The sequence below is a fragment of the Orcinus orca genome, chromosome 3 (genome assembly GCF_937001465.1).
Source record: "Orcinus orca chromosome 3, mOrcOrc1.1, whole genome shotgun sequence".
NCBI lineage: Eukaryota > Metazoa > Chordata > Mammalia > Artiodactyla > Delphinidae > Orcinus > Orcinus orca.
In genome coordinates, this window is record NC_064561.1 from 75,428,081 (window position 1) to 75,451,338 (window position 23,258).

The 23,258-nt window shown below is 38.2% G+C and overlaps 1 protein-coding gene across 4 annotated transcripts in view; it reads right to left on the reverse strand.

The window, feature by feature from the left end:
- The window catches only part of RAD50 (RAD50 double strand break repair protein), a 234,237-nt gene that overhangs the window by 68,343 nt on the left and 142,636 nt on the right, over positions 1-23,258 (reverse strand). For all 4 annotated transcript variants that reach the window (XM_049707229.1, XM_033405883.2, XM_033405882.2 and 1 more), the window contains 3 exons: positions 3,115-3,266; positions 571-756; positions 8-212 (listed from right to left, as the gene is read on the reverse strand). In XM_049707229.1, coding sequence (XP_049563186.1) covers positions 8-212; positions 571-756; positions 3,115-3,266 — 543 coding nt within the window. The remainder of the gene's footprint in view (positions 1-7; positions 213-570; positions 757-3,114; positions 3,267-23,258) is intronic.

Below are 23,258 nucleotides of genomic sequence, written 5' to 3' on the forward strand. Positions count from 1 at the left end.
AAATTACCTTCAATGGATCAAGTTCATTCTCATAGGATTTGACAATTTCCTTTGATGATGTTAACTGAGCTTCCTTACGAGTAATCTGATCGCGAATATCACAAGCTTTTTCCTTATTTTGCTTCAGATATTTTAGTTCTGTTTGACATTCTTTTACTTTCTGACCTTGTGTCTGACGTACCTGCCGAAGTGTTTCCAACGCTTTAATGTACCTTTGAAGATATTAAATAAAAATAAAATTTCTGGTTAAGCAAATTATAGTATATTCAAACAATGGACTATAATGCAGTCATTAAGATTACATTTACAAAGAGTTTTTAATAACTTAGAAAATGCTTATGACATAATAGTAAGTACAAATGTTACATATATACTGTCAAGCAGGTAAATAAAGATGCAAAGAAAGAAAACTGAAAGGAAATATGCTGACTGGTTGCCACTGGATAAGAGGTAATAACTGCTGACTTTCTTGCTTTACAATATCTTTCTGTTTAAAAAAAAGAAGCATCTAAATTGCAACTCTGGCTCAATAACTTAATGGACTACAAAATCTAATTAAAGGTTACAAACCTTGTTGCGGAAAAAATCTCATCAAATTTTTGCTTCAAAGCCTTTCCTTCACTTAAAGGCCAATTAGACTCTTCTTGGTGACAGAAAATGACATTATTTAGCACAGATTTGGAAACCCCAAGAGAACTTATCATCTCTCGGTCAATTTCTGCACACTTGGAGCTGAGACTGACCTTTTCGCCATGCCTATAGAAAACAAAAATCAAGAACTTATGTAAAATATTCTGTTACTTAGTCAATCTTTCATGCTGTACTTGCAAAAAAAAAACAAAAACAAATGGCCTCTCATCCACTTCCTGTGGATAGCTTTCTCATATTAAAAGGTATAACTCTTGGGCATCCCTGGTGGCGCAGTGGTTGAGAGTCCGCCTGCCGATGCAGGGGACATGGGTTCGTGCCCCAGTCCAGGAAGATCCCACATGCCGTGGAGTGGCTGGGCCCGTGAGTCATGGCCGCTGAGCCTGAGCGTCCGGAGCCTGTGCTCCGTAACGGGAGAGGCCCCAACAGTGAGAGGCCCGCGTACCGCAAAAAAAACCCAAAAAGCAAAAAAAAAAACATGATGATACATAACAGACAGGCAAAGGTACTTGAAAACATCTAAAGACTGTACAGTTTATTTTTTATTTATTTTTAAAGTCACCAATTTATTCTGTAAGGTCAGTAAAACCTCATTGCTGAAAAACAGGTATATATTTAAACAGGAGGAAAAGAAAGATCAATTAAACTTACCACAATGATTCAGAATAAAATCTTAGGAAAGCAGCAATATATTTGGAATTTTCTCATGAAATAAATTTTTGATAGTATAAAAAATGAGTTGTATATACATGAAATGTACATTACTAAAACTTTAAAAATATTTGCCTTATATGTAATATTTTATTATTTTATTTTATGGTAAATAAGTTCTCAAAGTATAAATTATATTAATTTAGAAGAAAGATAACTTTTGCCAATTACTTTTGTATTGTTTTCTTTTTGACTCTAGAGCTTAGATAAGGGATTGTTCAGTAAAAGACACACAGTAAAAGGAGTATAAAGGCAAACCTTAGTGATGCCCATCCAAGCAAATCCAAGGAAGATTCTTAATCAACAGACCTAAGTTCTACGGTCACAATGACAAAGCAATCAAATAGAGAGAACTGCCTCAGGGTCTTTTAAATAAGTTCCCTACTTCATTATACCCAGGGCCAGAAGCATCCCTGCCCTTGGATTCCAAGAGATCTCTCAGCATCTTTCATCAGAAGGATAAATTGACCATTTTCTTTCATATCTTCTGTCCAGTATCTGTTAACAACTAGATTAGGTGAGTGGATGCAGTGTCTGTCTTTACTGTCATTTTATATGTATTCTGAAAATATTACACTGAATGTACTAAGAATGTTTTGTAGGGGGACAGAATGGACAAAGATAGACCAGGAGATTGAGACATTAGACCAGGGAAAGACGATGGTAGCTTGAACAAGAATGGTTCTCATAGAGATGGAGAGAAACAGACTGAAGAGCCAGTTAGGCGAAATCCATAGGACTTGGTAATGAACTGAATATAGATGGCAAGGAAGCTGTCAAGACAGACTTAGGTTCGTGTCACTGGATGGATGGGGGTGTCATTCACTGAGATAAGGAGGTCTATTTTGTATAGCAATAGCATTATCCTAATTAATACAGAGGTTATTTGTGACCTTAGTTGGAGCTGTTTCAGTACAAGAATGGGGCTAGAGTAGGAGTCAGGAGGAAGTCAAGAAATGGAGACAGTGAGTATCAACAACTCTTTTGAAAAAATTGCCTGTAAAGGGGAAGATGGAGACAGACCGTAACTGGAGTGAAATGAAATCTGAGGTTGTGGGAGAGATCTGAGTATGTTTAAAAGCCAGTGAAAAGAATCCACTTGAGAAGCCAGTAGCTAGTACAGTGTATCTAGCACATAACAGGTGTGACACATTATTGATTAAATAAAGAAATTATTTAATTAGTTTAACAAATGAATAAATGAAAGGAAGGGATAAGATGATAAGTAATTTGCTCAACAAGGATAAAGCCATGAATTCAGGGCAGCCTACCTAATTCCAATATCCATACCCATTACAATATGATACCTGCCCTTAACAGAATGACAACAGTTGAAAGGCACCTGCCTGCTTATCTCATCCTTCCCTATAGACATGATTACTAGCACTTTTCATTCATTCAATCTATATTTGAGTGATTATGCACCTTCAATTCAGCAACTGTCCATAAATTACTCAAAGGAGTGGAGCATTATCACTAAATCTTTAATGGGATCATTCTGTTTAACTGATAAATAGTATCAAACAAAAAATTAGATGTTGATACTGGACAAGGCCACGCAGGTGTAGAGTCAAGGTGGATCTCTACTTTCTGCTCAGTTGTGCTGAGAAACTAAAACAGCTCTAAAGATAAAGTCCGTTAAAAAGTTAATAAGCTTCCGTAAAATAAACTTAAAGAAGTAGGAAAAAACCATAGTTTTATAGACCTAAAGACAAAAAAATGAACAGATAATTCAAATATATAATAAACACCTACTTTGTTCTAGTAATGACTCCTTCCAGGGTTTTAAATTCTGTCTTTTTGCTTTTCTGAGTACAAACCATAGATCTCTGCACAGCTACAAGTTCTCCATTGACATCACGAAACTGCAGACGAATCTGTGCTCTAACATCTGTTTCTTGAGCAACCTTTGAAGGTAAAGAGAGAAAAATTATGCTACCTTAGTAAGTATCAGAACATTAGTTCTGAAGAAAATATATAGGCAATCTTACTCATCAAAAATGAAAAAAAAAGAAAAACAACCGAAATAAATGAGATTACATATCATTCAAAATACAGAAGGACACTGAAGAGCCAAAGCAATCTTGAGAAAGAAAAACAGAGCTGGAGGAATCAGGCTCCCTGACTTCAGACTACGCTATAAAGCTACAGAAATCAAAGCAGTATGGTACTGGCACAAAGACAGACTTACAGATCAACAGAAGAGGATAGAAAGACCAAAAATAAACCCACACACCTATGGTCAATTAATCTACAAAAAGGAAGGCAAGAATATACAGTGGAAAAAAGTCTCTTTAATAAGTGGTGCTGTGAAAACTGGTGAGCCACATCTAAAAGAATGAGATTAGAACATTCTCTAACACCGTACACAAAAATAAACTCAAAATGGATCAAAGACCTAAATGTAAGACTGGATACTATAGAACTCTTAGAGAAAAACATAAGCAGAACACTCTTTGACATAAATCACAGCAATATCTTTTTGCATCTGCCTCCTAGAGTAATGAAAATAAAAACAAAAATAAACAAATGGGACCTAATAAAACTTCAAGCTTTTGCACAGCAAAGGAAACCATAAACAAAGGAAAAGACAACCCACAGAACTGGAGAAAATATCTGCAAATGATGTGACTGACAAGGGATTAATCTCCAAAATATACAAACAGCTCAACAGCTCAATATCAACAAACAACCCAATCAAAAAATGGGCAGAAAATCTTACTAGACACTTCTCCAAAGAAGACACACAGAGGAGTGATCAAGATGGTGGAGTAGTAGGACATGAAGCTCCCCTTCTCCCATAAATACATCAAAAATACATCTACACGTGGAATGATTCTCACAGAACATCTACTGTAAGCTGGCAGAAGACCTCAGACTGTTGAAACGGCAAGAAAATCTCCAGTAAGCAGGTAGGAAAAAAGAAAAAAAAAGCGAGAAAGGAATTGGGATGGGACCTGCACCCCTAGGAGGGAGCTATGAAAGAGGAAAGGTTCCTGCACCCTGGGAACTCCCTCACCAGTGGGGAGATTGGCTAGGAAAGAAGGGGAGTTTCTGAGCCTCATAAGTGAATGCAGCACTGGGTTTGTGGCAGCCAGAGCAAAGGGAGAACTACACAGATGGTCAGTGCTGCCACCCTGCACTCCCTAGCCTGAGACACTCTTCCACCAGTGCGGGCAGGGACTGGGTGCTGGAACTCTGGCTTTGGAGATCAGAACCAAAGACAGGACTAGGGTTGGCTGTGTGGAAACAGCCTGCAGGGGGACTGGAATCCAGTGTGAGCACAACTGAGGGTGTACTAAGAGGAAGCCTGGGCCGCCTTAGAGGCCAGTCGCCATTGTTTTGGGGGTGCATGAGAGGAGAGGCAGGACTCTGATTGTAGCCTTTTTCCCTGTGCGTGTGGTCTCAGAGGGCAGGACACTGTCTGCACGGGCTCCAGGAGTGGTCTCCTGGCCCCCGCTGCCTCCCTCCCAGAACTCAGGAGTGGTCGCGATCCACTGCCACTACCCGTCCAGATGCCAGGAGTGGTCGCAAGCCCCCACTGCCTCCACCCCAGACCCCACTGCCTCCACCCCAGACCCCAGGAGGGGTCGCGAGCCTCGCTGCCTCCCTCTTGGACCCCAGGAGTGGTCCTGAGGCCCTGCCGCTGCCTGCCTGGACTCCAGGAGTGGTCACAAGCCACCTCAATTCCCATGATATGCTCTTAGGGTGCTCCTGAGCCGCCACCACAAACCTGAGGACCAGGCACGAGCTGCCACATCTGCACGCCCGCTATCAAGGAAATAACAACAAGCACATGCTGAGGAAAGAGGTGACAGGCATCCATACTAAAAAGAGCCCTTGCACCAAATATATTAAACTCACACAAGCTACAGAGGAACATCCCCACGTATAAATAGCCCTCCACAACCACAGTATATAATTGTTTCTCCTAAACTCACAAAGTAAGAGAAATATAAATAAAATGAAGAAGCACAGCAACCACTCCTAAAGACCAAGAGAATTCCCCTGAAAGAACAAACAATGAAACACACCTCTTCTAATAGACACCAGTTTCAAAAAGGAGATAATGAAAATACTAAAAGAATTAAGGAAGACTATTGATGGAAATGTAGAATACTGTAAAAAAGAACAAGAAGCTATAAAGAAGAACGAAGAAAAATTAGAAAACTCATTTGCAGAGACAAAAGCTGAGCTAAAAGCAATGAATAGCAGAATGAACAATGCAGAAGAACAAATAACTGACCTGGAAGATAGAATAACAGAAACCACCCAATCAGGACAGCAGACAGAAAAAAAGAAAGCAACATAAGAGACCTATGGGATAATATAAAGCATTCCAATCTACACATAACAGGGATCCCAGAAGGAGAAAGAAAAGTGGATCAAAAATGTATTTGAAGAAATTATGGCTGAAAACTTCCCAAACCTAAAGAAGGAAACAGATATGCAGGTTCAGGAAGCACAGAGGGTTCCAAACAAGATAAACCCAAACAGACCTACATCAAGACATATCATAATAAAAATGGCAAAATTTAAAGACAAAGAGAGGATTCTAAAGGCAGCAAAAGAAAAACAAAGAGTTAATTACAAGTGGACTCCATAAGGCTATCAGCAGATTTCTCTACAGAAACACTGCAGGCCAAAAGGGAGTGGCAAGACATATTCAAAGTCCTGAAAGGGAAAAACGTGCAACCTAGGATACTCTACCCAGCAAGATTATCATTTAGAACAGAAGGAGGGCTTCCCTGGTGGCACAGTGGTTAAGAATCGCCTGCCAATGCAGGGGACACGGGTTTGAGCTCCGGTCTGGGAAGATCCCACAGGCGGCAGATCAACCAAGCCCATGCACCACAACTACTGAGCCTGCACTCTAGACCTCGAAAGCCACAATTACTGAAGCCCGCGTGCCTAGAGCCCATGCTCCACAACAAGCCACCACAACGAGAAGCCTGTACACTGCAACGAAGAACAGCCCTCCATCACCGCAACTAGAGAAAGCCTGTGTGCAGCAACGAACACCCAACACAGCCAAAAATAAAAATAAATAAAATAAATTTAAAAAGAATAGCAAAGTGAAGAATTTCTCAGAAAAGCAAAAACTAAAGAATACAGCAATACTAAACCTATCCTAAAGGAAATATTGAAAGGTCTTCTCTAAATAAAAAAGAAGAATCTACAGGAAAGAGAAAATCACAATTAGAAAGTAAATCACTTAAATAAGCCAGTACACAGATTAAAAAAAAACCAAAATATTTCTGTGAAAGTGATGATAACCACAATGAAGAGCAAAAGAATGATCATGAAGATGTAAAAGAAGACACCAAAATCATAATATGAGGATAAGAGTAAGAAAATGTAGATTTTTTTTTCCTACTATGTGTTTGAGCTTATATGACTACCAGTCTAAGGGAAATATTGGGTTGACCAAAAGGTTCATTCGTTTTTTTCTGTAAGATGGCTCTAGTAGCACTTAGCTCTCTCTTTAACTTCGTTCGAAACAATTTTGTTAGTTGTATGTGACAGCTGTCATATCAGCGTGCATTTAAAAAAAGACTTCTCAAAATTGGTGAATTTTTGTGTAGCCATTTAATATCGAAGATGGAAGAAAAAAAGCAACACTTTCGGTATACTGTGCTTTATTATTTCAAGAAAGGTAAAAACTCAACCAAAATGCAAAAAGAGATATGTGCAGCGTATGGAGAAGGTGCTGTGACTGATAGAATGTGTCAAAAGTGGTTTGCAAAGTTTTGTGCTGGAGATTTCTCGCTGGACGATGCTCCACGGTCAGGCAGACCAAGTTGACAGTGATCAAATCAAAAAATTAATTGAGAACAATCAACATTATACCATGCGGGAGACAGCTGACATACTCAAAATATCCAAATCAAGCACTGAAAATCATCTGCACCAGCTTGGTTATGTGAATTGCTTTGATGTTTGGGTTCCACATAAGTTAAGTGAAAAAAAACCTTCTTGACTGTATTTCTGCATGCGATTCTCTACTTAAACTTAATGAAAACATTGTATTTTTAAAACAAATTGTGATGGGCAATGAAAAGTGGATACTGTACAATAGTGTGGAACAGAAGAGATCATGGGGCAAGCGAAATGAACCACCACCAACCACACCAAAGGCCAGTCTTCATCCAAAGAAGGTGATGTTGTGAATATGGTAGGACTGGAAGGGAGTCCTCTATTATGAGCTCCTTCCAGAAAATCAAACAATTCCAACAAGTACTGCTCCCAATTAGACCAACTGAAAGCACTCAATGAAAAGCGTCCAGAATTAGTCAACAGAAAACATATAATCTTCCATCAGGATAACACAAGATTGCATGTTTCTCTGATGACAAGGCAAAAACTGTTACAGCTTGGCTGGGAAGTTCTGATTCATCCGCTGTATTCACCAGGCATTGCATCTTCAGATTTCCATTTATTTTGGTCTTTACAAAATTCTCTTAATGGAAAATATTTCAATTCCCTGGAAGACTGTAAAAGGCACCCGGAACAGTTCTTTGCTCAAAAAGATAAAAAGTTGGGCTTCCCTGGTGGCGCAGTGGTTGAGAGTCCACCTGCCGATGCAGGGGACATGGGTTCGTGCCCTGGTCCGGGAAGATCCCACATGCCGCGGAGCGGCTAGGCCCGTAAGCCACAGCCGCTGAGCCTGCGCGTCCGGAGCCTGTGCTCCGCAGTGGGAGAGGCCACAGCAGTGAGAGGCCTGTGTATCACAAAAAAAAAAAAAAAAAAAAAGATAAAAAGTTTTGGGAAGATGGAATTATGAAGTTGCCTGAAAAATGGCACTAGGTAGTGGAACAAAAGGGTGAATACGTTGTTCAATAACATTCTTGTGAAAATGAAAAATGTGTCTTTTATTTTCACTTAAAAACCAAAGGCACTTTTTGGCCAACCCAACAGATACAGGAAGGGGTTAACATACTTGAAAAAGAAGGTAAGTACAAATCAAAAACATATAATAGATTCCCAAAAATGAAAAAGAAGAGAACATAAGTATAATACAAAAGAAAACCATTGAACTACAAAAGAAAAAACAGAAATGGACAAAGAAGAAATACAAAATCAACAGGAAAACAAGGTTTAAAATGGCAATAAATACATACATAAATGTCAGTGGACTAAATGCTCCAATCAAACAACACAGAGTAGCAGACTGGATAGAAAAACAAGAGCCTACAATACACTGCCTATAACAGACCCACCCTATGGCAAAGGACACACACGGATTGAAAGTGAGGGGACAGAAAAAGATATTTCATGCTAACAGAAATGACAAGAAACCAGGCGTCACAATACTTATATCAGACAAAACAACTTTAAAACAAAAGCCATAAAGAAAGATAAAGAAGGACACTATATAATGATAAAAGGAAGAATACATGAAGAGTATTTTACACTCGTCAACATACACACACCTAATATAGGAGCATGCAAATACAGAAAATAACTACTATGAGACGCAAAGGGAGAAACTGACAGGACTACAATAATAGTAAGACTTTAACACCCCACTCAAATCAATAGATAGATCTTGCAGGCAGAGAATCAATAAGGCAACAGAAATCCTAAATAATACAGTAAAACAGACATAACTGATATTTGGACATTACATCCAAAAAAACCCAGTATATACATTCTTTTCAAGCACACATGGAACATTCTCTAGGACTGACCACTCTGGCACAAAACAAGCCTCAACAAATTTAAGAGTATAGAAATTATCTCAAGCATCTTTTCTGACCACAAGAGCATGGAACTAGAAATTAACCACAGAAAAAGAAAGAGAAGAAAACAATTATATGGAGATTAAACAACATGCTACTAAAAACCCAATGGGTTAACAATGAAATCAAAGAGGAAACTAAAAAATACCTTGAGACAAAAGACAATGAAAACACAACCATACAAAAACTATGGGATGCAGCAAAAGCAATTCTTAGAGGGAAGTTCATAGCAATACATTCCTTCCTCAAAAAAAACAAGAAAAATCTCAAATAAACAACATGAACCTACCACTTAAAAAAATAAGAAAAAGAAGAACAAACAAAACCTTAAGTTGGCAGAAGGAAGGAAATAATAAAGATCAGAGAGAAAATAAATAAAATAGAGATCTAAAACACAATAGAAAAAAAATCAAGAAAACCAAGAGCTGGTTCTTTGAAAGGATAAATAAGATTGACAAACCTCTGGCCAGGCTCACCAAGAAGAAAAGAGAGAGAACCCAAATAAACAAAGTAAGAAATGAAAAAGGAAACATAACAGCTGATACCACAGAAATTCAAAAAACCATAGGGAGTACTATGAACAATTATATGCCAACAAATTCAACAACCTAGAAGAAATGGACAAATTTCTAGAAACATACAGTCCACCAAAATTGAATCCAGAAGAAATAGATCATTTGAACAGACCGATCACTAGAAGTGAAATAGAACGTGTAATTTAAAAACTCCCTATAAACAAAAGTCCAGGAGCAGATGGCTTCACAAGAGAATTCCACCAAACATACAAAGAACTTATACTGATCCTTCTTTAACTCTTCCAAAAAATGGGAGAAGGGAACACTCCCAAAGACATTCTATGAAGTGACCATCACCCTGATACCAAAACCAAAGACAACACCAAAAAAGAAAATTACAGGCCAATATCTTTGGTGAATAGAGATACAAAAATTCTCAACAAAATATTAGCAAACCAAATCCAACAACACATAAAAAGATCATACACCACGATCAAGTGGGATATATCCCAAGTTCCCAAGGTTGGTTCAACATACACAAATCAATCAATGTGATACACCACATAAACAAAAGAAAAGACAAAAAACACATCATCTCAATAGATGCAGAAAAAGCATTTGACAAAATTCAATATCCATTCATGACAAAAAGTCTTACCAAAGTGGGTACACAGGGAACATAATAAAAACTATTTATGACAAACCCACAGCCAATATAATACTCAACGGTGAAAAGCTGAAAGCCTTCATGCTAAAATCTGGAACAAGACAAGGATGCCCAGATGACTTACCTGGAGGTCCAGTGGCTAAGACTCTGCACTCCCTATGTAGGAGGCCCAGGTTCAATCCCTGGTCAGGGAACAAGATCCCACATGCCACAACTAAGAGTTTGCATGCTGCAACTAAAGATCCTGCATGCCGCAACAAAGATCCCGAGTGCCACAACTAAGACCCGGTGCAGCCAAATAAAAAATAAATAAATGACAAGGATGCCCATTCTCATCTCTTTTATTCAACGTAGTATTGGAAGTCCTAGCCACAGCAATCAGACAAGAAAAAGAAATAAAAGGTATCCAAACTGGAAGGGAAGAGATAAAACTGTCATTATATGCAGATGATAATATATATAGAAAACCTTAAAGACTCCACACAAAACCTGCTAGAACTGATAAATTCAGCCAGGTAGCAGGATACAAGATTAACATACAGAAATCGGTTGCATTTCTTTACATCAACAATGAAATATCAAAAACGGAATGTAAAAAAAACAATACCTTTTAAAATTGTAACCCCGGGACTTCCCTGGTGGCGCAGCGGTTAAGAATCCACCTGCCAACGCAGGGGACACGGGTTCGATCCCTGGTCCAGGAAGATACCACATGCCGCAGACCAACTAAGCCCATGCACCACAACTACTGAGCCTGTGCTCTAGAACCCGCGAGCCACAACTACTGAGCCCACATGCCGCAACTACTGAAATCCATGCGCCTACGGCTCCTGCTCTGCAACAAGAGAAGCCACCACAGTGAGAAGCCCGCACACTGCAACGAAGAGTAGGCCCCTCTCGCTGCAACTAGAGAAAGCTGGAACGCAGCAACGAAGACCCAATGCAGCCAAAAATGAATGAATAAATAAATAAAGTTAAAAAATAATAATAAAATAAAATCGGAACCCCAAAAATAAAATACTTAGGAATAAACCTCACCAAGGAGGTGAAAGACTTATACATTGAGAACTATAAAACATTAATTATAGGAAACTGAAGATTATTCAAAGAAATGAAAGATATCCCAGGCTCTTGAATTGGAAGAATTATTACTGTTAAAATGGCCATACTACCCAAAGCAATCTACAGATTTAATGCAATCCCTATCAAATTACCCATGATATTTTTCACAGAACTAGAACAAATAATCCTAAAATTCATATGGAACCATGAAAGACCCAGAATTGCCAAAGCAATACTGAAGAAAAAGAACAAAATAGGAGGCATAACCCTTCCAGATATCAGACAATACTACAAAGCTACAGTAAGCAAAACAGCATGGTATTTGCACCAAAACAGATATATGGATCAATGGAACAGGATAGAGAGCTCAAAAATAAACCCACACACCTACGGTCAATTAATCTTCGACAAAGGAGACAAGAATATACAATGGGAAAAAGATAGTCTCTTCAGCAAGTGGTGGGAAAGCTGGACAGCCATATGTAAATCAAGGAAGTTAGAACACACCTTCTCACCATACACAAAAATAAACTCAAAACGGCTTAAAGACTTAACATAAGACACAACACCATAAAACTCCTAGAAGAGAACACAGGCAAAACATTCTCTGACATAAATTGTAACAATGTTTTCTTAGGTCAATCTCCCAAGGTAATAGAAATAAAAACAAAAACAAATGGGACCTAATCAAACTTACAAGCTTTTGCACAGCAAAGGAAACCATAAACAAAATGAAAAGACAACCTACAGAATGGGAGAAAATATTTGCAAACAATGCGACTGACAAGGGCTTAATTTCCAAAATATACAAATGGCTCATACATCTCAACAACAGAAAAAAACAACCCAATCCAAAAACGAGCAGAAGACCTAAATAGACATTTCTTCAAAGAAGAAATACAGATGGTCAATAGGCACATGAAAAGATGCTCAACACTGCTAATTATTAGAGAAATGCAAATCAAAACTACAATGAGGTACCACCTCACACCAGGCAAAACGGCCATCATTAAAAAGTCTACAAATAACAAATGCTGGAGAGGGTGTGGAGAAAAGGGAATCCTCCTACACTATTGGTGGAAATGTAAGTTGGTGCAGCCACTGTGGAAAACAGTATGGAGGTTCCTCAGAAAACTAAAAATAGAATTACCATATGAGCCAGCAATCCCACTCCTGGGCATATATACAGACAAAATTATAATTCAAAACGATATACATATGCCAACGTTCACAGCAGCAATATCCACAATAGCCAAGACATGAAAACAACTTAAATGTCCATCGACAGATGAATGGATAAAGAAGATGTAGTACATATACATACAATGGAATACTACTCTGCCATTAAAAAGAATGAAATAATGCCATTTGCAGCAATATGGATGCACTAGAGATTATCATACTAAGTGAAGTAAGTCAGAAAGAGAAAGACAAATACCATATGATATCACTTATATTTGGAATCTAAAATATGATACAGGGACTTCCCTGTTAGCGCAGTGGTTAAGAATCTGCTTGCCAATGCAGGGGACACCGGTTCAATCCCTGGTCTGGGAAGATCCCACATGCCACAGAGCACCTAAGCCCGTGTGCCACAACTACTGAGCCTGCGTTCTAGAGCCTGTGAGCCATACTACTGAGCCTGCATGACACATCTTCTGAAAGCCATGCACCTAGAGCCCATGCTCCACAACAAGAGAAGACACTGCAATGAGAAGCCCATGCACCACAACAAAGAGTAACCCCCGCTCCTGCAACTAGAGAAAGCCTGTGCACAGCAACTAAGACCCAACGCAGCCAAAAATAAAAATTAAATTAAATTAATTTTAAAAAGTAATAATAAAAAATAAAATATAATACAAATGAACCTATCTATGAAATAGAAACAGAATCATGGACATGAGAACAGACTGGTGGTTGCCAAGGGGGAGGGGGTTGGAGGAGGGATGGAGTGGGAGGTTGGGGTTTGCAGATGTAAGCTTTAATATATAGAATGGATAAACAACAAGGCCCTACTGTATAGCACAGAGAACTACATACAATATCCTATGATAAACCATAATGGAAAAGAATATTAAAAAAAGAATGTGTGTGTATATATATATATATATATATATATATATATATATGTATAGCTGAATCACCTTGCTGTACAGCAGTTAACACAACATTGTAAATCAACTATACTTCAATGAAAAAACAAAGACATACAGATGGCCATCAGGCACATGAAAAGATGCCCATCATCACTAATTATTAGAGAAATGAAAATCAAAACTACAATGAGGTATCATCTCACACTGGTCAGAATAGCTATCATCAAAAAGTCTAGAAACAATAAATACTGGAGAGTGTGTGGAGAAAAGGAAACCCTCCTACACTGTTGGTGGAAATGTAAATTGGTACAGCCACTATGAAGAACAGTAGGGAGCTTCCTTAAAAAACTAAAAATAGAGCTACCATATGATCCAGCAATCCCACTCTTGGGCATATATCTGGAGAAAACCATGATTCGAAAGGATACATGCACTCCAAAATTCACTGCAGCACTATTTACAATATCCAAGACATGGAAGCAATGTAAATGTCCATCCACAGATGAATGGATAAAGAAGATGTGGTAATATATATATACAGTGGAATATCAGCCATAAAAAAGAACAAAATAATGCCATTTGCAGCAACACGAATGGACCTAGAGATTATCATACTAAGTGAAGTCAGACAGAGAAAGAAAAATATCATATATCACTTATATATGAATGTAAAAATCTTATGAATGTAAAAAATCTTATTTACAAAACAGAAACAGACTCACAGACTTCAAAAACAAACTTATAGTTACCAATGGGGAAAGGTGGGGGGGGGGAATTATGAGGTTGGGATTAACAGATACACAGTACTATATATAAAATAGATAATCAGCAAGGACCTACTGTACATCACAGGGAACTCTACTCAGTAATCTGTAATAACCTACATGGGAAAAAAATCTGAAAAAATATATATATGTATATGTATAAATGAATCACCTTGCTGTACACCTGAAACTAACACAACACTGTAAATCAACTATATTCCAATATAAAGTAAAAAAAAAATTTTAAGTAAATTTAAAAAATACACAAGGAGGAAAAGAATACTGTTTGATTTACTAGAACTGTATTATCTACCTCCATTATTCAGCATCATTAGGAGATCAGCTATGTGGATTTTTCAAATAAATGAATTTTATCCTTTTACATACCAAAAGTGTTTTTTAAAACATTTTAAAAAACAATCACAAGCTTACAGAAAAGTAGACACACAGTATACACCATGACTTTTCACCCAAACCACTTGAGAATAAGTTGCTGATCTGATATTCCAACACTGATATTTCCTATAAAACATGGGCATTTTCAACCATAAAAATCAGGAAATTGAGTGATATATTACTACCATATGGCCCTCAGATCCCATTCAATTTTGCCAATTCTTCCAATATGTCCTTTACAACAACAGGATCCAGTTCAGAATTACACACAGTATTACACATTGTTCAAATTACACATTGTTGTCATTGTCTCTTTAGTTTCTTTCAGTCTGGAACAGTTCCTCAGATTTTCTCTTTCATGACTGGTAATTTTAAAAATTACCAAATGTTATTTTATAGAAGGTCTCCCAAAATTTGGATTTGCCTAATATTTCTTCAGGACTAGAATCAGATTATGCATCTTTGCAGCAATATTACAGAAGTGATGGTATGATCCTTACATTGCATCTTATCGGATGGGCACGATTTCAATTTAGCTCATTACTGAGGATGTTACCTTCAATCTCCTGGTAAAGGCCGTATCTACCAGGAGATATTCCTGGCAGAATATTATTTTTTCTACTTTGCTGTTAATAAATATTTGGGAAAGAGATGCACTGAGACTGTGTAAATGTCTCATAACCTCATCAAGCTTTTCCTCCATTCGTTTTAACATCTCTATTAATGTTTCTTAAATGAATGAATGATTACTGTGATAGCTATCAAAGAGTAATTTTCTAATTCCATTATTCCTCCTACATTTATTAGTTAAGATTCTACTATAAGGAAGGGCTTTGTCCTCCACACCCGCCCCAACCGCCGCCTTGTTTTTCATTTTTTAAATATCACTATGGACTCATGCATTCCTCTCTTGGGCTCCAATTCCCAACCAGGTTTTTGTGGATGCCCTCCTCTCTCAGCCTCATCTACTGGTTTTTGTGGGGTTTTAAAAATATATTTATTTATTTTTGGCTGCGTTGGGTCTTTGTTGCTGCGTGCAAGCTTTCTCTAGTTGTGGCGAGTGGGGGCTACTCTCTGTTGTGGTGCATGGGCTTCTCATTGCGGTCTCTTCTTTTGTTGAGGAGCACGGGCTCTAAGCACGTGGGCTTCAGTAGTTGTGGTACGCGGGCTCAGCAGTTGTGGCTCGCGGGCTTAATTGCTCCGCAGCATATGGGATCTTCCTGGACCATGGCTCGAACCTGTGTCCTCTGCATTGGCAGGTGGATTCTTAACCGCTGCGCCACCAGGGAAGTCCCTCATCTACTGGCTTTTGGACCTCCATCGTGGTGTATTATCTTTATATATTGCTGACTTTGATTTGCTAGTATTTTGTGATTTTTGCATGCATGACAGTTACCCATCTGTAGTCTTCTTGTAATGTCTTTGGTTTTTGGTAACACAGTAATACTACCTTCATAAAATGAGTTGGGACATAGTTCCTTTGCCTCTCTTTTCTGAAAAAGTTTATGTAGACTTACTTCACTCTGTATGACAGACTCTAGGTCAGAAAGAGAAAGACAAATACCGTATGCTAACACATATATATGGAATTTAAGAAAAAAATGTCATGAAGAACCTAGGGGTAAGACAGGAATAAAGACACAGACCTACTAGAGAATGGACCTGAGGATATGGGGAGGGGGAAGGGTAAGCTGTGACAAAGTGAGAGAGTGGCATGGACATATATACACTACCAAACGTAAAACAAATAGCTAGTGGGAAGCAGCTGCATAGCACAGGGAGATCAGCTCGGCACTTTGTGACCACCTAGAGGGGTGGGATAGGGAGGGTGGGAAGGAGGTAGATGCAAGAGGGAAGAGATATGGGAACATATGTATAACTGATTCACTTTGTTATAAAGCAGAAACTAACACACCATTGTAAAGCACTTATACTCCAATAAAGATGTAAAAAAAACAAGTTTATGTAGAACTGACTCGATTTCCTCCTAAGATGTTTTGTACAACTCACCAGTAAAATCATCACAACCTGAAGTCCTTGTTAAGTTTTTAACTACAAATCAATTTCTTTTGTAGGCATATTTCTTCTTGAGTAAGCTTTGGTAACTTATGTTCTTAAAAGAATTTGTCCATTTCATCTAAGTCACTGAATTTATTGGCATAAACCTGCTAGCAGTATTCCCTTATTACCTACATAATGTCTGTAGGATCCGCAGTGATGTTGCCTCTTTCATTCCTAATACTGGTAATTTATGGCTTTTTTATCACTTTGCTTAGAGGCTTATTCATTTTATTGATCCTTTTTTTTTTAAAAGAACCATCTTCTGGTTTCACTGGTTTTCTCTGTCTCTGTATTCTATATCACTGATTTTTGCTCTTATCTTTAATTTCCCTCCTTTACTTATTTTGAATTTAATTAGCTCTTCTTTTTCAGGTTTCTTAAGATAGAAGCTCAGGTAATTAATTCTAGACATTTTTTCTTTTCTAATATAAACATTTTATTATATAAATTTCTAAGCATTAGTTAGCTGCATTCCACAAATTTTTTGTATGATATGCTTTTATTTAACGTATTTTTGAATTTCCTTCGTGATCCCTTTTTTGATCCATGGGTTATTTAGAAATAACCGCCTGGGCTTCCAGAACTGGTGGCACAGTGGTTGAGAGTCCGCCTGCCGATGCAGGGGACATGGGTTCGTGCCCCGGTCCGGGAAGATCCCACATTCCGCAGAGCGGCTGGGCCCGTGAGCCATGGCTGATGAGCCTGTGCGTCCGGAGCCTGTGCTCCGCAACGGGAGAGGCCACAACAGCGAGAGGCCCGCGTACCGCAAAAAAAAAAAAAAAAAAAAAGAAGAAGAAATGTACTGCCTAATTTTCAAATATCTGGGGATTTTCTGTTATTGATTTCTAGTTTAACTTTGTTGTGGTCAGAAAACACATTCTGTATGACTTCAATGCTTTAAAATTTGTTTTCACTTGTTTTATGGTTCAGAATATTTGTGAATGTTTTACAGTGGCTGAAAATAATGTGTATTCTGCCGTTCACTAGTAGAATGTCCTATAAACATCAATTAGGCTAATTTGAGTAAGAGTATTAAAGTTTTCCACGTCCTTCTGATATTTTGTCTACTCTTTCTGTTTCTTTACCAAGAGAGGTATTGAGATCTCCAACTATAATTGCAGATTTGTCTGTTTCTCCTTTAGTTCCATAGATTTTTTTTGCCTCTTCCATATCAAAGCTCTACATTTAGAGTTGCTAAATCCTTTTGGTGAACTGACTGCTTTATCATCATAAAATGTCACTTTTTACGTCAATGTTACTAGTTCTGAAGTATACTGTCTGATATTAATATAGCCAATTCAGTTTTCTTTTTATTAGCTGGCATATTCTAGTATGCTATCTAAAGGATTTTCCATCCTTTTACTTTTAACCTATCTGTATTATTATATTTAAAAACACTGTTATTCCCTCTAAAAAATAATACAAATGAATGTATATGCAAAACAGACTCACAGATACAGAAAAAAATTTGTGGTTACCAAAGTGGAGGGGAGAGGGACAAAATAGAGGTATAGGATTAACAGATACAAGCTACTACATATAAAATAGATAAACAACAAGAATACACTGTATAGCACAAGGAACTTTACCCATTTTCTTGTAAAAACCTATAATGGAGTATAATCTACAAAAATACTGAATCACTATGCTGTACATCTGAAACTAACACAATACTGTAAATCAACTATACTTCAATCAAAAAAAAAACCCATTGGTATTCCTTTTGCTTTATTTAGGTCTTTTTGTTATATCTTCTATTCCATTCATTAAACTTAATGTTTTCCTTTCCAACTGTCTGTATATTTATAAGTTTTGTAATTTAAGATCGTCTGCTAATTCTGTCATCTCTTTCATTTTCTATTTATTTCTATATTTCATTTTCTCCTGGTTCTGGGTTCCTTGCATGCCTGGTAACTTCTGATTGTGAATTTTTACAATGTTGAATGAATAATTTTGTTTTACTCCTTTAACGAGTGTTTAATTTGGTTCAGGCATGCAGCTAAGTTTGTTGAGGCTTGATCCTTTTTTTGGATGCACCATGCAGCATGCGGAACTTCCCCTCCCAGGGATCGAACCAGGGCCCCCTGCAATGGAAGCACAGAGTCTTCTAACCACTGGACCTCTGGGGAAGTCCAATATTTAATGGTGGATATTGTTTCTTTATTTGGCCGAGCTGTGCAGCTTGCAGTATCTTAGTTTCCTGACCAGGGATTGGTCCTGAACCTGTGCCCTCGGCAGTGAAAGCACGGAGTCCTAACCAATGGATTACCAAGGAATTCCTTAGAGGCTTCGTCCTTTTGAACGTTTGTTTTTAAGGTTTGTAAGGGGGCATCTGCAGCAACCTTCACTCTAGGACTAACTTCGTAACACTTCCCCTCAGCCTCAAGAACCTCCTTTAACATTTCTTATGGTACAGATCTGCTGGTAACTAATACCTCTACCTTTTTTTTTTCCCCAATCAGAAAATGTTCTCCATTTCATCTTCAATTTTTGAAGGATATTTTTGTTGTATATAGAATTTTAGATTGATTTTTATTCCCCAGCACTTTAAAGATGTTGTCTCACTATCTCATGGCTTGGAAGTTTTTGATGAGAAGTCAGAAATCATTATTTTTCCCCTCTGCATAATGTGTTACTTTTTCCTCAGTCTGCTTTTAAGAATTCACCTCTGGTTTTCAGCAAGTTTAGTGTAAAATGCAATATAAGTGTGTTTATGCTACTTGTTATGTGTTGAGCTTCTTGGGTCTTTTTTATAATTTTATTTCTCTGTTGTGATCTTTTACCACATTATGGCCAATTTCCTTTAAATTCTTGAACTTATGTGTCATAGCTTTTAAAATCCTTGTCTGCTAATTCCAAAATTTGTCATCTCTGGATATGTTTCTATTCACTTTTTCCTCTCAGTTATGGATTACATTTGTTTCTTCATATATACACTAATTTTTTATTATATCCTGGACATTGTAGATGCTACAGTGTGAGTTTGGATTGTGCTGACTTCCTTTAAAAAGTGTTGAGTTTTGTTCTAGAAGGCAGTTAATTTATTGGCTACTCAGCTTGATTCTGTCAAAGCTTGTTTTAGGATTTGTTAGGATGGCCTTTCTGAGGCCTCAACAGAATACTAAGGAGTTCTACAAGCTCCTCCTACTCTGGCATATCATGACTCAAATGTCTCCCAGCATTGTGTAAACTCTAGAATCTCCATTCAGTTCACAATCCCACTCCTCTACTCCAGTAGTTGTTCGCTGCTAGTCCTCACTGAATCTCATTCTGGAACACATGCAGCTTAGTATTTGGCCAAAAGCTCATGGGTTCCTTGTACAGATTCCTGGTGCCCCATCTCTGCACAAAAACCCCACCCCTGTACCCTGCCTCACAATTCACAACCACCTCAGCAAACCCAAACTTCTTTCTTTGTTTCATCTGCCTAGTGACTACGGTTCTCTGTTGGGTTCTAACTCTATGCACTGAAGTTCGCAAAATATCCCTACGTAGAAAACTAGAATAAATGTGTAGTCACCGCATATATTTCTCTTTTCTCAAAAATCACAGCCCTGCACCATCTGTTGCCCAATGCCTGAAAAGAGTGGATTCAAATATTTTTTCCAGTTTTATAGTTGTTCATCTTGGGAGCACAAGTATGATACTCACTACTCTATTGCAACCAAAATCACAAGCCCTGGATTCAGCCTTTTTTTAAAATCATAAATAACTTTTGTTGGACTTTTCATGACTTTTGGGCATAAATTTAACTTTTATATTAATTCATCAAATTGTTTAACAAATATTTATTAGGCACTTTGTAGCTTTCATTTGTTGTTTTGGTTCAAAAATGACAGTTTTGGGCTTCCCTGGTGGCGCAGTGGTTGGGAGTCTGCCTGCTGATGCAGGGGACGTGGGTTCGTGCCCCGGTCCGGGAAGATCCCACATGCCGCGGAGCGGCTAGGCCCGTGAGCCATGGCCGCTGAGCCTGCGCGTCCGGACTGATGTAGCCGCAAGTTTGAAAGAAGTAAAGGAGAAAAGTGGGAAGCTAGGCAAATGGAGCAACATGGAAATCAAAGTTCCTAAGAAGACAGAAACAACTGAACATAGGTAAGAAAAATTATTGAGGAGAGCCAGAAAAATTCAGGCGTTTGTTTAAGGCAAGGTAAACAATATTAGGTTCAGGGTCAAATTAAAACAGGGAAAAGGAAAGACAAGAGAAGCTGAAGATATAAGAGGGTGAGAGGAATTGAAATAATGAGAAGAACATAGCATATAGGGAAAACTGAGGGGATGTGGACAATTCACATAAGGGGAATGGCTTCATCCACAGTAGGAGGTGTGAGTGACTCAGGAGAGAAGAGTTGATGAGCAAGTGTGGGTGGGAGCTCAGAACTGGGAAATGAGAGCAGCCGAAAAGTGCGTAGTAAGTGAAGAGAGCTAAACCACCATGGCCAGAAGAACCACAGAGAGGACATAAGCAGACAGCTGAGAAAAATAGCTCTAGAAATATGAAAGCATTTGGGAAGAGGTGAGTGATAGATGAGATTGGCAGAGATACTAGAGCATCAATCAACATGGAAACATCCAGAAAATACATACATACATATGTAAAAAAACAACAGCCAACACTCTCCTTGATTCTGCAAACCTTTTCAGCTATTGCCCTATCTCTCTTTCCACTTATAGCAAAATTCACAAGACAATTCTATGTGTTTCACTTCCTTACCTCCTGTTTTCTCAGATTACTAAAACTGGTTTTGTCAAGATCACCAATGGCCTTCCCATAGTCAAACCTGCTTCTCACTTGAGCTATCGACATTTCTTTTTTTAATTTTTATTGGAGTATAGTTGATTTACAATGTTTGTTAGTTTCTGCTATACAGCAAAGTGAATCAGCTATATGTATACATATATCCCCTCTTTTTTGGATTTCCTTCCCACTTAGGTCACGAAAGAGTACTGAGTAGATTTCCCTGTGCTATACAGTAGGTTCTCATTAATTATCTATTTTGAGCTATCGACATATTTGACACAGTTGATGACTCCTCCTTCTTATAACACTTTATTCTTTTCTAAGACACTATTCTCTGTTTTCCTTACTTTACTAGTTGTTCTTTTAGCATCTTTTGCTGGGTCCTCCTCCTCTTTCTTATTTCTAAATGCTAATGTGCTCTAGGCTTAGGTCTTGGATCTCTTCTCTATATTCACTTCCTATGTGATCCCATCAGGCTTTAAGACTAACTACATACATATATAACTGTATGCATCAATGATTCCTAATTTTCTTTCTTTAACTCAAACCTCTCCCTTGGTCATACTTCTACTTACCTACTGGACACCTCCTTTGGATATCTAACAAACAACCCCAATTTACATGGGTTTTCTTTTCTTTTTCTTTTTGACTGTGCCGTGCAGCTTGTGGGATCTTAGTTCCCCAACCAGGGACTGAACCTGGGCCCCCGACAGTGAAAGCGCCGAGTCCTAACCAATGGACCGCCAGGGAATTCCCATCCCAATTTACATGTTTAAACTAGAGCCACCCAAATCTCCTTTTCCAGTGTTTCCTCATTACACTATTTTTCTACTTGCTCAAGTCAAAAAACTTGGGAGTTCTGCTTTATGCTTCTATTTTTCTCATACATCACTACCCAAATCATTAGCTAATCTGCTGGTTCTACCTTTAAAATACAGCCCAAATCCAAGCATTTCTCATACTTTGTACCATTACCACTTAATCTAACCACCAATATTTCTCACCTGGATTACCACAAAATCCCCTTTGTTAGTCTTCACCCTTCTACCCGTGCCACCTACAGACGGTCTTCTCTCAGCAGCTAGACTGATCACTTTAAAATACAGATCACGCCCTCTTCTTGCTTAAAATCTTCCAATAGATTCCTATTTAAATTAGAACCCAAGGTCCTACCAGATCTAGACCCTTCAACTACTCTAACTTAATTTTCTACCAGTCTTCCCCTACCATTTTGCTCCTTCTTGTGATTCCTTGAACACACCAAACATGCTCCTACCTCAAGGACTTTGCACTTAGTATTAACACTGACTGAAATATTCTCCCCTCAGATTTTGAGTGACTCACTCCCTGTTGAATGAATGAATAAATATTTAAAGATAATTTGTTGCTATGTAAAAAAGAGAACTTCAAGAATGAGACAGGAGGTTCTCTCTAAATAAATCCACTTCTTACTATCAAAGAAAAAAAAAAAGAATGAAGCAGGAGGGACTTTCCCAGGGGTCCAGGGGTTAAGACTCTGTGCTTCCACTGAAGGGGGGATGGGTTTGATCCCTGGTTGGGCAGCTAAGATCCCACATGCCACGTGGCATGGCCAAAAAAAAAAAGAATGAGGCAGGAAAAACAAGTTTTGAGACTACCAGAATAATTCAAAGGGAAAAGTGTGGTGGCTTGGACCAGGAAAGCAGCAGAGATGGAATGAAGGGACATATTCTGGACATATTTTAGAAGAGTAGCTAAGAATTGCTTATGAATTAGAAACAGGATGAGATAAAGGAATCACTCAAAGGATGGCACACAGGTTTTTGCATGAGCAAACACGTGGATGATGATATCATTTATTAAACTGGAGAGTACTAAG